The sequence below is a fragment of the Haemorhous mexicanus genome, chromosome 10, assembly GCF_027477595.1.
Source record: "Haemorhous mexicanus isolate bHaeMex1 chromosome 10, bHaeMex1.pri, whole genome shotgun sequence".
Taxonomy (NCBI): domain Eukaryota; kingdom Metazoa; phylum Chordata; class Aves; order Passeriformes; family Fringillidae; genus Haemorhous; species Haemorhous mexicanus.
Window position 1 is genome coordinate 14,144,288 of NC_082350.1, and position 22,810 is coordinate 14,167,097.

Consider the following 22,810-nt stretch of genomic DNA (forward strand, 5'->3'; position numbering starts at 1 on the left):
CTGAAAGGAGGAAGAAATTTGTAGTACCAGCAAAGGAGTAAGGAAAAGCTTCCAAATAAAGATGGAAATGAGAAGAACATCCTGACTTCCCAACCCCATTGCTACAGGTTAATTCCTGTTTCACAAACTTTTGCTCATCTCCTGCAATAGATCCCTCTGCAGCATCCAGCCCCTACAGGTCTAAACCCACTGATGTGTCCAACCAGGAAGACTCTGGATGACACCCATGGCATCCATGGACCACAGAAGGATGCACCAGCACTACCCAACTGGTGACCAGTTTGCAACATTAGCTCCTGGCAAGCTGCAAGACAAAGCCTGGAGTCTACAAGGAGAAAGCCTGAGGCCAACTGAGTGCAGTTGTGGGGGTGCCTGATGCCTGAGCCACTTCTGTAAACAGCAGAACACACTCACATTCCATGTTTGGCTTTTACCTGTTCCAAAGAATGCTGGCAAGCTGCTAAAATTTAATTCAGTGGAGTAGAAAAACTTTTTAAGGCATCCCTCAAATCTACTGAACACTCCTGGAAACAAAAGGAATGCCCAGAAAGACATTTTAAAGAATGTAATTATATCTGTTTTCACTCAATTCCATAACCAAGGAACATTGTGGAGATTTAAGGGAAAGAAAAGCCAGCAGTTACATAATTTGAGCCCAAATTCAATAAAATCAATTTCATTCAGTCATAATAGCCTACCCCAAACCCAGTAATTAGGAGTTTAGTTACCATGGATTTGAAGAGAGAGACATGGAAAATTCAAGCCTTTGCATGAGAAAGGTTTTCCAGTGATTCATTTTTCTACAGCCTAACTCAGGCTTTCCTATGAGAGAACTGCTTGCAAAAATCCTCTTTTCCCAAAAATAGGAGTAGAAAGACAAATGGGAAATTTATGATGGGAAAATAGGAAATGTGATAGGATGTAAAAACATAAATTAGCATTCCCCACCACATCTATGAACACACAAACTGTCATATACAATAACAGGGAGTGAAGTGAGCCAGTCCCAAGTGTCTTCCAAATGCTCCCATCATACTGAATCTCTTTACTCAGTTATAATGAACTCTGATGGATGTCTAGAATCTCCTTGATCTGTCCTAGCTGTCAGCATCTTTTACAAAATCCTGCTGGATTCATAAATATAAATAAAATACATATGCAATCCAGTTATAACTGATGCTCTCCACCTTTATGAAGACATTTGAGAAACACCAATAATGAACAACAACTTTATGAATATTTTAATACCCATTAACCTGTTTCCAAATGGCAGAAACAAAAAATGAGGATAATTATAAAAACACACCCACATACACACATTTATTCATAAAAAGTTGACAACACTGAAGAGCCAAGCAGAGGATAGACCAAATGTGTATCAACAGAAATATTTGACAACTCTAACACACAGCCAAAGCAAATATTTCAGAACCAATGCTGACCTTACTGTTCTTTTTAAAAGGCAGCCTCAGAGTGAGCAAAGTTGGAAAATTAATCCTGGACCACAGCAATGTACAGATGGAACATGTGACCAAGATACAGCCTCCTGAGACAATACAGGCATTGGCAACATGGGCTGCCTGTAGGGATTTGGCCTTACTATGAATAGAATTCCTGGGTCAGGGGAGAGATGTGATGTGGATGCAGGTGGTGGGGTTGGGAATGTGAAAGCTAATGCTTCAAACACTTGAGTCAGTCAGGATAGAAGAAACATGACAGAAAAGAAGAAACAAAGAACGACTAAAGTGTGCTATCAGCCACCTAACAGATGAAAGCAGGAGTCCTGCTCCATGTCCAGTCCTGATGGACACTGACACTTACCCCTTGACATTACTGCTAAAGGAAAGTTTCAAACAGACAAGTCTCTGCAAGTAAGATTCAGTGCTGGGCCAACCAATTTAGCAAAATTGTAGAAGTTTGCTGATCATCACAATTCACAAAACAACAAAAATGCCTCAGTATATGTAACACCAATAATAGATGAGTTTACAGACAAGTATTTCATTCTACACTATTAAATTGTTAAAGTTTCAAATAGAGGTATTTGAAATGTGCTGCAGAAAAACAAGAGGACAAATATGTCTATTGATGATGTAGTGCTCTGCAGAACACACAAGGATGGTTAATCAGCATCAGCTGCAGTCTACTCTGGACCAGAAAAAACTGCTGGATAAACAGAAATAACATCTCAGTGTGAAATCAAGGAATGAAAACCTGATGGCCTCCTCAGGTCATCTGAATCAACACAACAAAGAAGGAATTAGTCTTCTATCTTTCTACTATTAAAGCATATTAAACCACCATATTAAAGCATGAACACAACTGGAAATATGAAAGAACAATAGGATATTTCTATTAAATTCTGGATGTACTGGATTAATTTTCATGTTATGACAGTAACAATATTTACTGAAGAAACAGAAATTCTGCAGTAATGAAAGCAAGAAATGTAGCCAAGCCATGGCAGCAACACTTGCAGATATTCCAATCTGACCACTTGCAATTCTGCTAACATGTATGTGACAACATCCATGACATGATTTGTTTCAGAAGAGGTGTTTGCTGGAAGGACACTGTAGATTATCTTTCTCTGAGGTTCAAGTTGTACAAGAGAACTTGAATGGATAAAGCAGCCCTTACCTTCTGGACGGTACTGAGCTACAATAGTCACTGCCTGGCCTGCGTTCTTCAGGGCTGCTGCTGCCTGTTCATGGGTCGCTGCTTTTAGATCTACTCCATTTACCTACAAGTAATACAAAAAAAGCCCTTCATCAAAATTAATGCTTGTGTTTATCACCACAGAACACACTCCTGTGGAAAAAAATTAACTGGATACAAACTAGTTTCCACGCCATGTGTATTTCCCCAGTTCCCAGCATTGTTCCTGAAATCAAGTCAATAAGATCCTCTCTCACATATACCCCTCTTAAGAATTACTAAGACTATCACAGTATATCACTCAGTGAATGGCCAATTTTTGTCTTACAAAGAAAAAAAAAATAGCATTCTTAAGGAGAAACAGAGAATGTTACTTTTTGTGATGGTTCAGGGACTTTCTTAGCCAAACAATACCTACAGACCATGCTGTCACCACACCCAGTGACAGGCAACACCCTCCATGAATCTGGCATTGTTTTAAATGCAGCAGATTTAAAAACAGCATCACCAAAAAAATGCAGCAGAAACATGTGTTCCACATTTTAAACCAAAAGCTGTTTTCATAGTTCAAACTAAAATAAAGATATGCTTTAATACCAGTTTTAGTAACAGCTCTTACTAACATAATTCCTCTTAAATAACTCCCAAAATACAATGTAATTGCCCAAATAAATGATTCTCAATAAATTAAATAATTTCACAAAGAAACACAAAATATTTATGACTTTCAATACTAGTATAGAAGAAGCCCTTAGAGAGGTATGAGATGGAACATTTTAAGATTAATGGGAGGTTCAGCAGCTACTTCAGGAAGTAAAGATCCAATTTTAGACACTGCAGCCGAGTGTCTCCATCTCATTAGAAGGGTTATTTCTGAAACCTGTATTCTTTCAATTGAGACACACACAGCCCTCAGCTATGAGACTAAGATAAGTTAATGTCTTCACTGAATGTCTCTGAGAGGGAAGTGCTGTTTTAATCAGGTTATAGATGAGAAACTGAAGCAGACTAAAGTTCTGAAAGACAGTTTAGAAGTATATCTGTTCCATTATCTCAATTTTAGCTCAGTTAATAAGATTTTTTGTATATCATTGATTGATATTAATATGCAGGGAGGGGGAAACTTTTATTGCTGTTTAAATAAAAGAAACAAAGAATCCTACAGAAATTATACGATCTCCTTTCCTAAGCTCTCCACTCAGGTCAGCTGGCCCTCCTGCAAGGATGAAAGAGATGAAAATTCCTTCTCCATCTTCTCCTCCAACAATGTTGAAACCAAGACCTGTTGATCCTCGATGTAGGACAACCTTTCTAGGCTCCCTGAAGGAAAAGAAAGGAATATGAAATCTTGGTCACTAGATATGCGTAAAAGTAAAATAAACAATTACAAAAGCTTCTAGATGCAAAACGAAATCTCCTAATTGTTGTTAGGTGAACTGAACAAATCTGTAAGTATGTACGTAGGTATGTATGTATGTATAAATAAATACATAAATAAATTCCTATTATGCTACAATCCTATTCAGCCCTAAATGTCAATACTTAATATTTTCGATATTGTTCAGGAACGTCAGTGTAGGTTGTGACATTCTCAGATACAATTGTCAATTTTGGCAAAGTGACTGCAATTGAAGAAGTTAAACTAAACCAAGTTGTTGCACTTTTTTTCATAGGATCCCCTCCTACCTTGAGAATGAGGGGAGGAAAGAAAATATTGATAAAGCCAGTCAAATTCTAATGCAGAAAGACTCCTTCCAAAAATCTATTATCTGCTGCTCGATTTAATACAAGCAAAGCATAAATGATCTCAGAAAAAGACATTTCTAATAAAGCAGAGAAACTGTGCACTGCATTTCAAAAATCACTAGAGAGCACTAAAGAACAATTAATGGACATTAAATATTTGGAGGTATTAATTATTAATTTACAGCATAAAGTAAGAAGCTGCTTTTTTTTTCTAAAGCAAAAAGTATCATCTAGTCCAATCTTTAAAAGTCACTCAATTTTTGCACTAGCTATTAAATCATATTAAGGTCAATTTCTTAAATTTCACCTCCATCAACTATATTCATTTTTTCAGAGTACTATTCTATTACAAATAAATGATATTGTGAAAATCTCTATACATATTGCTCTGGATCACACCAATACATTAACAAAAACAGAGCAGAAGAGAAAACAAAAAGATGCAGCATCTTTTAAAATAACATAAAATTTATAAACCTCTTTTTGGGATGGAGAGAGTGTAATATGACATGGTATGTTAAAGAAAATAGAAACATTTTCTGAATAGGCCTTGCATTTTAGAAGAAATCTAAAAACTGTCTTTTACAGTAATTTAAAAGGAGAGCAATAAAACCATAATGATATCAACAGGACAGAATCATTTTGACTTATATGTCTTCCTAACCCTAAGTTAAAAATCAGTACAAAGACATATCCTACCTTCCACTACACTAATATCAATTCTCCAGTTTATTATGCCACTTCAATCCTGGGTGGACCCTGCCTTGGAATCTGAGTGACATTAGCCATATCAGATGATGGTGTGACACAGAATGCAGCAACAGCATGCTGAAAGTGCAGTGTAACATCCCTAAACTTGCAGAACAGAAGGGCAACAAAATTACAAGAGCTTCCCTTTATCATCAATGATGAACAAAAGATCAATGCAATCTACTGAATCAGCGAAGGAATGAAAGGTCTGTTAATGGGAAAGGATTAAGAGCTCTCCAGCCCTTCTGGATTTAGAATCCATCAAAACAAACCCTTGTCTGTGGAGGCAGGGAGGACCCAAACACTGCTTGATTTAAAATAAGAGAATCTCTGGTCTGCTCATATTACCATCCTAAAAATCTCTGTCAATGCATGCAGCATTTCCAAGGCTTTCTGCTTTTAATGCTATTTTTGGACCAATAAATAAAGTGTGTGGGTGTGTATACACAAATATACATAGTTTTATCCTTACAACATTTACAAGAGTTAAAAAACTATCATCTATTTCTTGAAATAAAATACAGCATTCCCTAGTATTTTGCCCACTAACACATTTTGGAGCTCCCCTGGTTATTCAATCTGACACTTAGCTTTGGTTGCTCATTACCTGGTGATCTCATCATCTCCAAGCATTCCCTTGGGAACTGGTGAGTATCGCCCTGGTGATGCTGGGGGCAGGGACTGTCCCAGGTAGGCAGATGGGCTGATATGGTTATCCACTGGCTGAGAATAAGCTTCACAGAGGGGGAAGGAAAACAAGCAAAGACATTAGGATAATACGAAAAAAAGAGCTGCAAAAAAAGGAGTGACCTCTTTTAAAAACAAACTATAGCATTTGAAATGAAATATTATAAATATCAGTTCTAAAATAGCGTGTTAAATCTGTTCATTCCCCAGTCTCCTCACTAAGTCAGTAAGCAAATTTTTCAGTTTCATTGTGTCTCAAAACAAACTTTTTTAAAAGCAGTTACTGTGGATAGCTGAAGCCCATGGGAACAGTCTGGAGATTTATCTGTTTTAAAGCTGTCTTTAACTTGACTGAAGCAAAGTTTTAACTGAACCGCAACACACATACTAGAAGAAATTTAGCATCTTAATGATTACAATTGATGGAAAATCTTCTACAACACCAGGAGAATCGTTCCAATAAATAATTAAGAAGGTGCATGATATTTCCAAGTTAGGCACATCAATTTTAAGTGCTCATTAAGGCACAGGCATACCCACTGTTTGCTATTACAAAGAATGTTCTACAATTGGAAATGTTTTTTCCCCTGGCATATGTGCTTCAAACTTTGAGGCTTAAACATGAAGGGTGGGGACTCTTCACAGATTCATTATTATTAAAGCTGCCAGACTCTTTGCCCTTACTTGCTGTATCTGATGGGGTAGCTGACCTTTGAGGATTTATATAAACCCAAAGCTCTTTAACTGAACATACATGACACAGACTGATGAAGCAATCTGCACATTCTCCATTTGGTTTTTCCTTTTTAAGCCATTGTAAAAAAGTCTGGATCATACACAAACTTATCAAGAGTAGTCTTGAGATATATACACATTATATATTTGCTATTTATATATATATACATATATACATTCCAAACCACCCAATCTGGGCTGGATTGTGCCTGTATTGTTCTAGATTCCTAGTAAACCTGTGTGCAGTAAATTCTTCATACGGCATCATATGCATCAGGACAACACTGTCAACATATCAGCAAGCATTAAAATCCACCTTGAACAGTTTCAACAGTTCAAAAGCACACACGTTTTGCTTAAAACAAAACCACACAAAATCAGTTATTTTGTTTTTTCTCAGAAAATTTTAAAGCTAAAGCACAAAAAATGAAATGTAAGATATTATGAGCTCTTTTCCAAGTAAAGGAAAATGGGTGTTGATTAAAAAATCTGAACAAGTGTTACACAGTATAGCAGCTCTGTACATTCTGTTTCTGTACTAAATTATCTCATTCCACAAAATGAAATTGAAATTGCTTTTAACAAGCCAATGGTAGCCATAATGATGCATATTTTATAGGAAAAGATTAGATACAAATTCTATATTCATTGACTTACAGTACTTCTCATTTAATTGTTTTTCAGGTTCTTGCAGCTTTTAACTGCACTGTGTTCAGAAACATACACACCACCTATTACATGACCTTATTTTTTAAATTTTTTATCCTTTCACCCTATGACTAAAAGTCAGCTATTGATCAATGTAACAGTTTATTATTTCAGACCTGTGGACAGTTCCACAACAGCACTGGCTGCATCCTTCCTAAAGTTTTACACGTGCTACTTGCTTGTAACAGCCTGGTCCTTTCTCAAGGCTGGTGCTCTCAGTGCTATGAAAGCAAACCTATAAAAGCACAAAGAGGCTGCTCTCCGTGGAGCTTCTGCACTAAACCATGTCTGCACCTCTCCTGAAACTGCTTCAGATGGAAATTACAGCTGCAGCATATTCATGAGGAATGTGACAGAAATAAAAGGCAAGCCATCACTTTTTGAATCCTAAATGAGGTCTAAACTTCTATTTCCAGGTAAATATTATTACTGATGGAAGTGATAAAGGAACTGTCTTTTGGATGAACAGGAAACTGCATGCATAAAAGCAACTTGCTTTGACAGAAAAAGTCAGACTCTTAAGAAGAAATTCCATTTCCAAATCCACCCTCTCCTTTACATAAGACAGTTATAGACAAAAAAAAAAAAAAAAGGAAGATTTCTATTATTTTCCTATTATCTGTAAACTGAGGACACCAACCACAAGTATAATCTCTAAAATGGGCAATAAAATTAAAACTTCATTGTCTTTTACTGTTATTACATATTCTTCTCTTCCTGTACTTAAGCCACTTAAGAAATGATAAGGCATCCATGTCTAGTGAAGAAACTGATTATTCCCTCCCTTCCAAATTTTATTTCTCAGTGCCGAGTGAAAATACTGCACCAACACACAAAAGCACAAAAATACTGTGACATTAATTAGGACTCAAAAATGCATCACTGATAATATCTTTAAAGGAATCCTCTCTTGAGCTAAAAGATAAATCTCACAGAAGCAATAGAAACAGGCACAGCAATTCCAGGTCTCTGGCCAAGCTTTCATCACCCAGACACATCCCAGTCTCTAGAGCAACAGCAAACAACCATAAGCTTTTTGTTCCATATTCATTCCCTGCTGAATCTCTGGTCTCAAACAGCCCCAATTCTTCTCTAACAGGATTTTCAACAGTAACTTCCCCCACAGGCAGCTGGAAGCCATTCACTCACTCTGATAAATATCAAACAGAAGTCAATTTTCAGCCTCAGGTGCACAATGTTGACACAACATCTGTACTCTTCCCAATAAATACTGCCATAAATCAGAATCTCAGAAACCTCCTTTTCAAACATCCCTTGATTCTAAGGCACTAATCCCTAGGAAATATCAAATGATTTCATTATATAGATGGATACTAACTTATCTGGTCCTTTCATTTGAGCTACCAGATCACCTGACAAGGCCACACTACTGTGTAGATGTTACTCCTACTACAGGAGTGCAAACAAATACCCCTCCCAAGAGTTCTGTAAGTGAGCAGCTCACATTTAATAGAGTTTCTACCTTAACATCACTTGTAGTAGATGGTCACAGGGAGCCTCTGTGCACATCTTACTTCTCCTCTGTGGTAGGACTGAACTCCTAAGAACATGGCTAAAAGGACTCTCATGGGCAGAAATAGGAAGGAGGATTGCAAATACATGTCTCAAAACAGCTGCAGATGAGTAGGTGAAGAAAGAAGCCTGGTAACTGTTTCAGCACTGCCTCACAATCCAGGTGATCCAAGAAAATACCTCTTCAATATCTGCCATCTGGTAAAAGCACTTCAGAATCCCCAACCTAAAGCTCTTGAGCCCTGTACTACTCTGCTCAATGCAGTATAAAACACTACATACAGGTGCCACTATTTTTTGGTAAGAGTTTTATCTGACTGAGCAGCTTCTTGCAGAAAGCAGAGGCTTTCCAGTTGCAAAAGCAGAATCAGCCTTTGAGGAGACTGATGTCCCCCTTTGAGATTTCCACTGTAAATGTGCAAATGCTGACAGGTACTGGAAAAGCTTCTGTTCTGCCCTGTATTAAAAAAATAGCATTTAGCAGCTCAGAAACACACAGTTGTGTTTCATAAGTGAAAGACTGAGGACAGGACTGAACTGATTTCCTGGAATTAAGTCACTAAACACCTCGGCAAGACCTTCAGGTCTGCTTTGGGTTCAAAATTCTGGCAGTAGGTTCAGTCTCCTCACCAGCTGCAATAACAGCCAGCAGCACTTTGATCAACAGAGACAGAAGCTCATGGACCCTTGAGTAGAAAAGGCTTTCCTGTTGTAAGGAAAAGAAACAGACTGAAGTTTCATCAAAGAACCCAGCACTTTGCAGAGGAATGTTCTTTAGTCTACCAGAAACAGTGAAAAACAGTATCTTCAGAAAGAGGATTCAAGGGAACTGTAGCTAAATGAAATAAAACTCAGAAAATCTACTCAAAAGTACAGACAGCCCACAAACCTTGTCAAGGGTCATTAAAAGACAAAGAGACACAAGATGCCTAGAATCTGAGAAAAACTTCCATGACTGTTTTTTCAGAATACTTGAGTTGGAGGAGAAAGGTTCCCAGAAGCAGCTGCTGGAGCTTGAGGTACATGACAAGGTCAGGAGACTGGCTTTTCTCTTCTCAGTAAAAGGATAGAAATACACTTCCCACAAAGGATGGGATACTGGGCTGCACAGAATGCCACCATCTCCCAGATCACCCTTAGAGGGAGAGCAGAAAGAAACTCTGGGGGAAGGATGGCAGTGAGACAAAAGGAGCCTTCACGTGTGACCAGGCCATTTATCTCTTGTAATGGATGTGACACCAAGTCACACTTACTGAGAAATTAAGGACTCATGGCAAGATGGCAGAGGACATCCTCATGGCAGTTATGTGGGAACATAACTTGAGAGAACCTCCCTGATCTGTCCAGCCACTGGACATGGTGAGAAGGTACTCTTCAAGAAGGCACTCTCTTATGGCTCCGTGTTTTGATGCAATTGCCTTCAATGAACTGAGCCTCCAGTTCATCCACCATCTGAGAGAAGTTAATATCTCTGCATGACAAGAGGTCCAACAACCAACAGCCACCTTTGCCACTGTCATTGATTTATTAGCTACCAAAAATCAGCTCCTTCTCTGCCCCCCTCCCCTCAAATCTTCTACAGGTTTTGTCTTTGACCCCACAAAAGACTAACAACATAAATATTCCAATGATTGAGTCAAGGTGCAGCAGTAAGAGATAATTCAATCTTTGTCACATCCCATCCACAGCAGTGTAACTGCATTACTGCAACATTACCAGGAACATTAGGTAAAAATCAGATTTCTCTTTTCCAAAAAATATGAATTCCAGGTGAAATATATGAAAAGTCCAGTTACATGGAGAGAGAACAGGAAGTCTACTTTCCAAGGAAACAGTGGGAAAGGTTATTGAACAAACTAGATACAGTAAGGGAAAATGGCTGCCCTCTAACCATAATATACATGAGTAGAAAACTGGGGAAGAATCAGTGGAGGCTAAAAATTAGATATGTCAAGGAATGGAGCCTTCCAGAGCATACCTCTAATAACACAGTGGAGATAAAACCTAATTAGCTCCAAATTGTAATTCAATCAGCTTACAAATAGATTTTAAGATACTGTAGCTATTGCCAATAAATGATGGGCTTATAAGGTGCTTCAGTCTCTGTTGTGCTGCACTTTAGTTTGTTGTTCTTTACATACTGTTGTCAATTACATCTGTCAGTCCCAAAGTGTTCCTTTTTTTCATAAGTAGTACCTAAACAGATCAGTGCTGCATATCAATTGCATATATCTAATGGCAGGAAACAAAGCAATACCTAAAATAAGTCTCTCCTAGAACCATTTCATGTGACAACATGAGTAAAACTGGTCATCCAGAAAAGTCAGTCTATTCAGACTTGGAAATATGCAGTTACATCATTATCTTCCATTTCTCCAGCCACTAAATGCTAATAACACTCTTAAGTATACCCAACTCCAATATTTCTTCACATTGTAATTCAACCCTGAATGTTCTGGATTTGTATGTTTGACTTCGAAAATACTCTTGTCAGTAGTACCCTTATGTCAACAAGAAATTCTTGTAACTACTTTTTAATACAGCACTCACTGGTTTTCCATTCAAATTGTCAATAATTATGTCAAAACTGAAGTCAGATTTGAAATAAGTTAACATGGAATTTTTTAACACATTCACAGGCAGGCACCAGAGCAAGAACTCCTCCCAGTTCAGTTTATTCAAGTATATGCAAGTTCAAGAAAAACCAGGAAAACAGGAAAAACATCAGAGCATCACCAACCTCTTAGTTTACAGGACACTGAACACCTTCACAGTGCATTGCTTTCTCCTCTTCACACCCCAAGAGCATGAGATACTTGTTCTCTCCCCTTTTACTCATCAGCAAGTGATGAGTAACACTGAGTCTTTAGGACTGGGCCATGACAGCCACAAAAACCCACCTGGAGCCCTGCTGCTGCTGTCCTGCTGTCTTTTCAGTATACAAGCTACAGGATGCTGTTCTGTATAGTATATAATTTCCTCATTAATCAACTTATATTTTTGCCTCATATAATTTTTTTAAGCTTGCAACAGTTAAAATACTAAAAATGAAATATATGTTAGTGTCTTAAAGGGAAAATTAATTAAATCAGAAAGATAAGATGAACTTACAGTTTGTGATGTCAGGAGGGGCATAACTGTCATTCATGAACATGCTGGTGGGTTTTGCAACCTTCAGATAAACAAAGTCAGATGTGTTTTTTAAGGCAGTCACTGCTTCTTCATGAGTAACTTCTTCTAAGCAAACACTGTTGACCTGAAGAGCAAAACAAACACTCTTAACCCAGAAAAATGTACTGTTTTCATTGGACACTCACTGAAGGCTGTTGGAACACTGCCATTGAGAGTCTTTCTTAGGATTCACGTGCCCCAGACATACTTGGTTATATGAAATTATATAAGAGATGCCTTGTTAATATGAGAAGGACAAATATCAAAGATTATTATAAACTGTATTGACCACAACATTGTAAAGAAGGCACATATGACTTTGAGGAGCCAATGGGACAAATAGGACACTCAGAATATAGTAAGTGTGCACACTTACACAGTGTGTTACTGCAAGCATTACATAGAGAGAAGTTTCTTCTAATAAGAAAAAACCCCACACGAACTTGTCATGTCATAATTATGTTCTAGACCTTATAACAGGACAATATAGTCTGGCATGATGTCAAAAAGCAGGGGTCAAAGCTTGAGAAGGTCCCAGAATAACTGATTTACACGCCAAGTAACAAGAACTAGTTCAACTACAAACAGTAACTATTTTAAGCTATAGTTATTAGAGTGAAAGACTAGCACTTCCATTAAAAAAATCCCTTATTGTGAAAGGGAAGAAACTACTGCAGACAATTCCAGGCAACAAAGGAAATAAAGCTTGTACTGCTGAACCCAAGCTAAAGACACTTTCATCATTTAACTTCATGTGTAAGAACAACCAGGCTTTGCCAGTTGTTAACTGTGGGGGGGAAAACTCTATTTCCTGCATCTGTATTCTCTAAGTTTCCTACAAGTTTTCTAAAAGCCTTTTGTTTTTATCTTTTTAATAGATTTTAATTCCTACCACTCTTGAAGACTGAAAAGTCATTTTCAGTATTTGGTAATTCCAGTACAACTTAAACACAGAGGCAGAAAGTTACATTCTGCAAGGTATGGCTGTGGCTCTCATTTTTCTATCTGTACAAAAAATTTGTAGATTAAATTTCAGAAAGTTGAAAGGTGGTTTTTTTTGGGGTGTTTTTTTTTTTTTTTTTACTTTGTGCATAGAAAAATTTAGCTTTGAAACTATTTTAAGCATTTAAAAAAATAACACCACCATTCAAAAGCATTTCAAACACTGAAATGTAATCTAAGCAGCAGCTTCACTGCAGGCTGGCTAAAGGCTGGCCAGCCACCAGTACAAGGAGTTCCATTCCAATCTTCTATTTTCAGAAAAGAAACAATCCCATTGTGTGTTTGTTTAAAATTCTGTCATTCAGACCCCAGAAAAATAATAGCAGGCATCAGAAATAAACATGCTGATTTATATAGGCTTTGCATGGAACATCGGGCTGAGGAATAAATTTCAGATTTCCTGATGGGAGGGTGTTGAATGATGCAGATTTAATTTTATCATTGATGTCCAGGCAGCTTAACCACAAATTGAATCATGCCCCTATTGAGCCTAAAAGTGAATGACCATTAAAAAAACGCAGCTCTTACTTACAGCTAAAAGTTTGTCTCCAATCTGAAGTTTGCCATCTTTATGTGCTGCCCCACCTTCAATGATTTTGGTTACATAAATGCTGTTGTCCCCAGGTATATGCTGATTTCCTACACCACCAGCAATACTGAAACCAAGACCTGCTTGAAGATAAAGGCATTACTCAAGAAACCTTTTTTGCAATCACTGAATTTAAATTTTTACACAAATAATAACATTCCTTATATAACACAAATATATATAATCAGGGTGTGGCTGAAGTAATTCTGATGCCTTATCAAGTGAACTCCATAAATTATCAAGTGAACTCCATAATTTTCTAGAAAATAAAGCTCTAGAAAAGAGGTAACAAGTACACAATTCTGAAAACCAAAAGCTAGATAATTTACTCCATGCTTTGTGAAGTATGGGCCCAGCAGAGCTATAAGCATCACTATGCTATAGCATCTCTATATTTATAGCCATATTGCCCAGTAATTAATTTCCCTAAATTATTTTTAATCTCTCAAACATCCTTACTAGGTAATCCAATTAAGTATTTTACTCCAATTTCAATGTACTTAAAAATTACTAGATACAATCAAAAACATTTTTATCATTTAAAAGAAAACTTGGCATTCTACAAGAACAGTTTCAATTCTATCCTTCTTACGCAACAGAAACTTGAGATTTCCAATGTACCTTTGGGGCCTTTCACAAGTTTGATTTCCACTATTTTTTCTGTGACTGGTTTTCTTCTTTTGACATACAATCGTACAATTGATCCTGCTTCTTTCAGTGCTTCCACGGCTTTGCTGTGTGTCACATCCCGAACATCCACCTCATTTACTCGCAGGATACAATCATTGACCCTGGAGACAGCAACAGTCAGGCTCAGCTGTTGTGCTACAGCAGAGTGCACACATCAGCAGCCTAATATTTTACCTATAATACACTAACATACATGTTAACAGGTTAAAATCCAGAGATTTATCTCCAAAGTTCTACTCATTCAAGACAATGCTCTAAAATTAATTATTAGTACTTAAAAATAAATCAAGGATCACTAGAAAACATTTAAGAGGAATATTTAATTCATGGCTGAAGAGGGCACCTTATTATATGTGCCTCACTTTGACAGTGTTTTTAACAGATGTTTGTAAAAAATTACCTTTTGTTTACAGCTATAAAACAAAATTTAAGTGATTTCCTAATTTTTAAGAAATCAAAACCTAGAAGGCACAATGCAAACATACTAGTTTTAAGCCATGATATGAACAAGTCAATCTTGCTTTCCACAAGCAGTTTAAGTGCTGCCCTTCCAGTCCATTTAACATGTTGCTGCAGTAACACTGAGCCTTCATTACACTAAGTGCAATGCCAAGCCCACCTGTCACTGTGTCCTGCCAGATGTACCTCTGACAATGGCCAACAAGCTAAAATGAAGCCTTGAAGTAAGCTCATTAGGACTAAAACCCATAATACAGCAGGTATTTGCACATGAAATAATGGGCCAAGTTCTTGGCAACACAAGGGGGAAAAAAATAGTCCTATGAACAATGTGGATGGCTATCTTTGAAAAATTAAGACACTGAATTATTACCAAGCATAAAAAAAGGTTGTTAATAAACTCAACTACCTTGTGGATCAGAAAATCCACATATGGATAACCAAGAGTTACCCATCCTGTCTAAGCTTTTTCTTGAATTAAGGACTACGAAACATAGGGCCTAATAAATTTATACCACAGAATAGAAAAATTTCACCTAATTTTCCTGAACTGCAGATATTATTAGTTTGGGAGACGCATATTGATCCACTCAAACATTTTTCATTATTTACAAAACACTTCTGTAAGGAAAACCCATTTAACATTTAATGCAGGAGGATACAACTATTAAAAGTAATAGAAAAATTTCTATTCACTTTTTAAAATACAGTGACAGCATTTAGTAACCCAAGACAGAAATCCATCCTACCGTAATCGTCCATCCTGTGCAGCTGCACCCCCGGCTATAATTTTTGTAATGAAAATACTTGCATCATCCCCAATATGTGGGTTGTCTGTACCACCTGCAATGCTAAAGCCAAGTCCTGAATTTCCCTAAAGATAGAGAAGGAAAAAAATTTACTGGGGAAAAGGTACTCTGGTGTATTTGATACACTATAGAACCAAATTGACATCATTTTCACTGAAAACAAAAAGAAATAAAGACAATTTAAGCAGTATGCTAAATATATAACTTATTTATATGAAAATAAGTATAATTACAACTTACATACATGTAAGGAGAGCATAAGTCATTGCATAACTGAGACAGTTCCAGCCCCACAGCTTTCTCACTGAACTTGATATATTACATAAAATCTTCTATCTCTAAAGTGCTAGATATTTCAGATTACTCATACAAATATCTGTTCCTCATTAAATTATTAGTGACACATTATTTTTCCCAGAAAAAAGCCTTTAAATAGCTTGTGCCCCACCTTTAATAAAGGTCCCACAGATGCAGAGATTCAGACTGACATTTTTCTCTTCAAGGATTACTTGCCCTTATCATCAACTGCAAGACCTCTTCACCCTCTCAGTAACCACCAGAACTGCACAGGTATAAAACAATTCCTTTCTGTCTTTTTCTGTCTTTTTGTTAACAGTGCACCTCAAGTGAACTGAGCTAGATCTCAATGGAGAAAGCCTAACAAAGAAATGCATGTGACAAGGTGTCACTTGTTATCTCAATATAAAACTTAATAGTATATAAGTAAAAGCCATGAGAAAAATAGCAATACAGGAGATTAAATCAGAATCTGTGTTGTTGGTCTCTACCAGTCTAGGAAGCAACATTAAATGCAGGATGTCTTAGAAGAGATCATTCCCCCATTTTATTCTCAAAGGTCAAGGATATTAATAAAACTTTCAATTCCTGCTTAGCAACTGAATGTACTTTTTTTTTTTAAATTAGGTTAAATAATCTACCTAAAATAAAAAAAGAAAGAGTAAGAATTAGTTTGGATTGCCATTTTTCATATTAAAGCATCATAAATTCCATTTCAGAGTACAGAGGACATTTAGCATGTTACCCTTTCAAGAGTAATTTCTTCATACTCGTAATCCGCATCGGTGCCATTGACCTATTAAAAAAAAGAGAAATGAGATTTACAGAGAATCCTACACTGCACACAACCCATTTTCCTTGGTTGGAAGTTCACTCCCATCAAATTTCAGCTGATTCACAGTGACCACTGGGCTCAGAGGGGACATGTGATTTTCACACCACTCTGTATTTATGAATCAGACAATCTTTTTATATGAGTTTAAAAGGTGCCTGTTCAGAGAGCAGACTGTTCCACACAACCACTGTAGTGCACAGGCCCTCTGCTTCTGACTGCCAGAAAGAAAAAATGCTCTGGAGAGCCTCAGATGTTCCTCAGGCTCTACAGCAACTTGAAACTGAGGACAAATAAAGAGAATGTGGGGTAGAGAAGAATTGTAAGGAAGAACAGAGCAGCATTTTCCTCTTGTTGTTCCACACTGAGCAGAGAAAAATGAAAAATTAATGCTTTATATAACCTTCTCATGAGAAATAGGTAAGACACTTCTAAAGTAATATTTAACAACTGTTTATACTACTATTTATCATGTCACATACATACTAAAGTTCAGCAACTTAAAATAGGAAGAAAAAGAGAAGAAGACTTTAGAAGAATACGTTATAAATCTTGATGAAAAATTGAAATCCTAGAAAGAAGCCTTGTCATCCTCTGGTTGGAAAGGATACCCACATTCTTTGCTACCTACAGAACAAGGAAAGAATCAAATACCAGCAGCAAAAAAATATCAAAACTAACCAAAATCAATTAAATAACAAATTCTCAATCATATTTAATATTCAAGAGTAAGTTTTTTTTAGAAGATATCTTGGAACTCAAATTCCTCCACAGTTACCTACAGCAGCTACAGACAACTCCCTATTCCTAGCCTTTTAGGATGAAATATTTAACAAGGTAAAAAACAGCATTTATACTATTACTTTACAAAGGACCTTGTCTACCCTTAAAATACAGAATATCTGGAAAGACTTCTGTAGTCTTAACACACTAAAGATAAAAAACATATATAGAAGAAAGCATTTTAAAATCTGACCGTTTCCAAGTAGAGACTTTAAAAGGGAATTTAATTCGCCCCAAATAAAATTAAGATCAAGCTACTTCCTTCCTCCTATGTTTATTTAGCATATTTAAAAGCTCCAATGGCAATGCCATGACTTCTACAGGCTGTCTAATATCAAGCTCTTTTATCCCTCACTCCCTAATCATATCTCCCCTGACAATAGAAGCCATATCCATTCCACACATAACAGATTATCATCTTTGCAAAGTACCTCAAAAATGATTATGTCCTTAGCAGTTTGTTCAATGGAAAAGATACAGTGGTTTTAACACATGATATTTCTCTATTAAAAAGGGATGAGGTCCTGACCTTCTGAATCCATGAAACTGGATCTATTGCTACACCAACACAAAAGAAGCCACTGTGATCAAGAAGTTTTGATGGTAGCTTAGTCCTTGAGCTATTATCTACAGGAATGACAACATGTGCTAACTGAAGCAGTCATCCAGCATTACAGTACCTGCAAAAGGTTCATGATGATTGATCAGAGTGCAGTGCTCTTTTCTTTTCTTTTTTATTAAATAAATAACAAGGATGATTAATCATTTCCCTATTCATTGCCATTACACAAAACAAAGCTGATCCTAATATATTTAGGCAGTCTCTTCTTTCCATGTACAAAGGTCTTTAATCCAATTTAAAATATCATCTAGATAAACAGGAGCAAACAAAAACCTCCACCATTTTATCTTCTCCTTTAGCTTAGTTCTATATTCTCTCTTTTTTTGAAAAATTACCTTTGAATTTATTCATCTAACAAACCAAATATTAGCAGAGACTGGAGCATGAATATATCACATGATAAAAATCACTGACCCAGTCTATCTTTTCCAAGTTTTAAAGGGATCTCACACCCACTAAGCTAAGCTTTATTTCCAGGGCCTTCCCCTAGATGAAGGACTTTGTATGTAAATGTAGTAATTATGCCTGACAAATGAACAGCTCAGCCTCCACATAACTACACTTATTACCTTAATATTTCAAACAGAACCAACTCATTTTTATGAACATTTATAGCACTAAAACCTTACGTGTAGCCACTGCATGAAGAAATGTATTTATGAGAAGTGCAACAGAAATAGCACATTAAATATTAAAGTATCTGCCTGCACAGTTGAAGAAACAGATTGTTCTCTGAACACTGAACCTCTGGGATCTCAGTTGTGTTTTGCACTGCCATACTCTGGCACACAGAAAAATTCCCACCTGCAATCTGCAACATTCTTTTTCATGAAACAGATATTTAAGGATTTTAAATAACCATCATGAGAGCTGACAAAATCAAGCACCATCAGAGAGATAAAACAGGTCTTAAACAGCAACAACAGGTGTACCCAACTACATTCATAAAACATGATTTAAAGTTAGAACTGAAAGCAAGTCTAGACTTACATATGTTGAAGTCTCCAAAGAATCTGTATTCACCAGCACTGGAGGGGGATTTGCCTTTAAAAATGAAACAAACAAAAAACAAAATGCACAGCATAAGAAAATGCACTACTGGTGATAATTTTACAGCATTTAACTTGCTGGCTTTCTCAAAATTCTGTTAAAAGGTAACCTGACCTTGAGAATCTCAAAACTGATCTTCTAAACCTCTTGTTACTATCCTGGACAAATTGCTTCCCTGACATAAACCCACACCGTTAGGGAACTCTGAGATCATATTTAATGTCTAAGTTCTGACATTTATTACCTTGTTTTTCAAAAGAAAACCTGAGTCATGCTACCATTTGACATGCTGCCAGTTGCCCCAGTACTTGTGGTATGATATGCAGAGGTTGTTTTACCACTCAGTATCTCAAAACCAATTTTCAGTGGATTCGATTTCCCTTTCTTCCCATCAGGAGCAGCAAACCACCCCCTTCAAAAAATGCAAAATAGAAACCTGCAGAAATGTAACTTAAGCCAGAAAGGACCTACAAAACTGACTTGCAAAAGCAAACCCACAGCAGACATTCATTTTACCCCGCAACAGCACGAGCTTCCATCAGAAAATTGTTAAGGATGAACAAGCATAAGCAGTCAGAGATTATTGCCACAGAAAGCTGAAATAATATTAGCATTTTTACAAGCCAGGAACCAGTAGAGTAAGTTTACACTTTTCTTCTCATACACTGAGAATTTTTCTGTGAAAAATGTGGCTTCAACTAAAAGAAAATCCATAGGAACTGATGGCATTTCTCTGAAATGTTTCCAAATAAACAGATTTCCCAATTATCCATCAACTATCTGCCTTTAAAATAGGCAGCATCTAGCCTGCTCTAGGAACATAAGCCAAACAAGCAAACAGTGTCCAGATATATTCCAGACTCCAAATACTGTTAATTATTAAGTTCAGTGGCACTAAACAAAGTTAATCTCCTTATTGCTTTAATGAATCTGAGGGGGTTTTTAATATGTATAAAAATACATTATCTTTAAAATTACGACATACTTTTTTTAAATGTCCTAGGTATATGTGTGTGTGGAAATAAATTTAGGGATAGTTTAATAGGCTGCAAAAGAAGCCAGTATCAAACTCATGCAAAGGTAAAGTTAAGACCTGCAAATATATGACAATTGCATTAACCTATTCATATTCTGCATTTTTGTTTCATTACTATGACAGTAACAGACTTCTGAAGAATTTATGATTTTTAAAATCTCCCAAACCTAGGAAGTGATGACTCAGAAGTGCCTTTCAAAAGGCTGAGATGAATAATCTCCTATCATTAGACAGGAGCCATCAATCTGCTATCGAGTGTTAGAAATTAAGCCTGTGTCATTTAATAAGTACTAAAATCAGGGGGGACCTACACATGTTAACAGAGCAGACAATTAAAAGTAAGAGGAAACAAAAAGGATGACACATATGACTGTCAATATGCAATCAAAAGCCTTTCTCACCCAGCAGTTCTCTCAATAGAAGCATTGGCACATTCCATGCAATAAAGACATAAAGCACTTGTTATAAATGTCACAATAAAAATCTCTGTCAAAACAACACTCTCCTTCACAACCATTTTGTGCCACTAAGTTAAATTTCCTTTTCTGCTTCTTATTCAAGAGCAGGTTCTAATAAAATAAGAGTAAATTAAAATTAGGATCCTGTACTAAAAATCCCAACTTATCACAATAATTTATTGTTAAGGTTACAATAATTATACCATATGTTTTAATAAAAACATATGTTTTTATGGTTTTTCTCAGAAGAAAGCAAGGTTTAATTGCTCAGTCATGTTCTTTTCACTCTATTTTGGAATGTATTTTTATTTAATATTAGGATTCTGTAACATCCAATTGTATTCAACATACACAGTGCTAGTGAAAGCTGGTTCCCCATGATTTTTATTTTTGAGGCAGCCAAGTGCTCTTATTTTCATGTTTAAAAAAAAAAAGACAAATAAAAGCAAAGTTGCTGTTAGTAGGTGAGCTTTGGTGAACAGTATGTTTGATATATAAATCAGCTAACCAATGTAAAACCCCTTCTGTAAGTTAAATGATTGTTCCTAACACTCCTATATTTATCCAAACTCCCCATCAAGCAGCAGCAATTTACCATCTTTTTCAATGATGAATGAAAAAAGCTGTGCCAGGCTTTCCAAAGGTACTATCTGGACATGGTTGCACTGGCCTGTCCACCTCAAATCTTGATGAGGGCAGAACCACCCTATTAGAAGGCTTTATTTCTAAAACTAATCAAATTTCTGGTATTCCTGGTGGAAAAAGTACAGGTGAGAGATTCAAATAAACACACATCTACTGGAAACTGCACTATAAAACTGGCAACTGAAAAGTTTTGCTAATTATGGAGTATGCAAAAATATAAGAACTCAGCAAAGACAAAGATTACCACCTGGTGCAAAGTTAGTCAAGTAGCCTGAAAGTGAAAATTAAGGCAAAAAAATACTGATTTCCATACTACAAAAATTTTCAAGTAATATTCTGGATAGCTAACTTCCTTTTAAACTTAATAAATATCTGTCACCAAACTATTCCAAAAATTGATCCATCTTTTCAGAAGGTGTGTACTCATCACTTGAGATTTCTGCACTGAAAGTTACAGTAAAGTTACAAAAAACCAAGAGCAGAAGGACAATCTATTTGCAAAACCAACTGCTGGCTATCCTGGGCTGTTGCATAGCTTGCCATGCTGTGCTCACATATTCCAAATTACATGGGAAATACTAACATTAACTCATGTTACTGCCTTCACTTGTCTTGACAGGGTTTGGTTTCTGTTTTGGGGGGTGTTTGGACATTATGGGACCTAAAGGATGAAGGCTCAGAAGGGAAGCATTTTATGAGTCAAATATGTTAGAAATGGAGAGGTAAAAAGATCTTTTGCATTCTAAATGTCCCCCAAAACAGTAATACTAATAAATAGGTGGAGAACATGAGAAACACCATGCAAGGGCAGCCAAAGAAAGACATGTATGAAGTGTTTATAGGAGATGAGAAAACATTTTGTTTAGAAAGAAATCAAGCAATAACACTTTAGTACGGATGCAATGGCTCTAAAGTTATTATGTGAACACAAAATATCCTATGGGTTCTTTCCATTCTTCTGGTTATTTTTTCTTTAGTGTTTTCACAGCTTACTGGCCACTTCTATATAAAAATATAAATATTTTAATGCAGTAAAAGCTGTCATAAAATGAACAAAAGGGCGAAATTCTAGTTATTTAACAGTTTACCTCAAAATTGAGTGCAGAGTAGCAAAAGGCGTATTTCAACAAAGCAACGAAACAAATTAAAGAAATAAAAGCTGAACAAGTTTAATAAAACAAAACAAAACAAAACAGAATAAAAACCTGTGGTATGGTGGATGGGATGGTCTCAGCAGGGACTGGTGGGACAGGGATCACGGGGACAATGGGAGAAGAGGAAGGAACAGCTTCTGTGGGCTAAAAATCACCAACAAAACGTCAAAAATAAGGAAAACTAGAAAAACAGTTTCAAACAAACAAGACTCAAATGTAACAGCATAAACAACCATGAACTAGCACATGGATTTGGAGCCTAACTACAATGCAGACAGTCCCTGCGAGGCACACTGCTCATGGCAGCACATTCCCAGCACCACACCAATGGCTGGACGTGCCCAGGTGGGTTCTATCAAACACCAAGGCACTCCCCTTGCTGCACTGAGACTTTGG

General features: G+C 36.6%; 1 protein-coding gene across 6 annotated transcripts in view; it reads right to left on the bottom strand.

The window, feature by feature from the left end:
* The window catches only part of DLG1 (discs large MAGUK scaffold protein 1), a 143,088-nt gene that overhangs the window by 32,927 nt on the left and 87,351 nt on the right, over positions 1–22,810 (bottom strand). For 3 of the 6 annotated variants that reach the window (XM_059855416.1, XM_059855415.1, XM_059855413.1), the window contains exons 5-14: positions 22,466–22,558; positions 19,062–19,115; positions 16,580–16,630; positions 15,478–15,602; positions 14,201–14,370; positions 13,523–13,659; positions 11,929–12,073; positions 5,762–5,888; positions 3,822–3,978; positions 2,641–2,743 (exon numbers count right to left, since the gene is read on the bottom strand). In XM_059855416.1, the coding sequence (XP_059711399.1) occupies positions 2,641–2,743; positions 3,822–3,978; positions 5,762–5,888; positions 11,929–12,073; positions 13,523–13,659; positions 14,201–14,370; positions 15,478–15,602; positions 16,580–16,630; positions 19,062–19,115; positions 22,466–22,558 (1,162 nt within the window). The remainder of the gene's footprint in view (positions 1–2,640; positions 2,744–3,821; positions 3,979–5,761; positions 5,889–11,928; positions 12,074–13,522; positions 13,660–14,200; positions 14,371–15,477; positions 15,603–16,579; positions 16,631–19,061; positions 19,116–22,465; positions 22,559–22,810) is intronic. The other 3 variants (XM_059855419.1, XM_059855418.1, XM_059855417.1) reach the window with 1 other exon arrangement.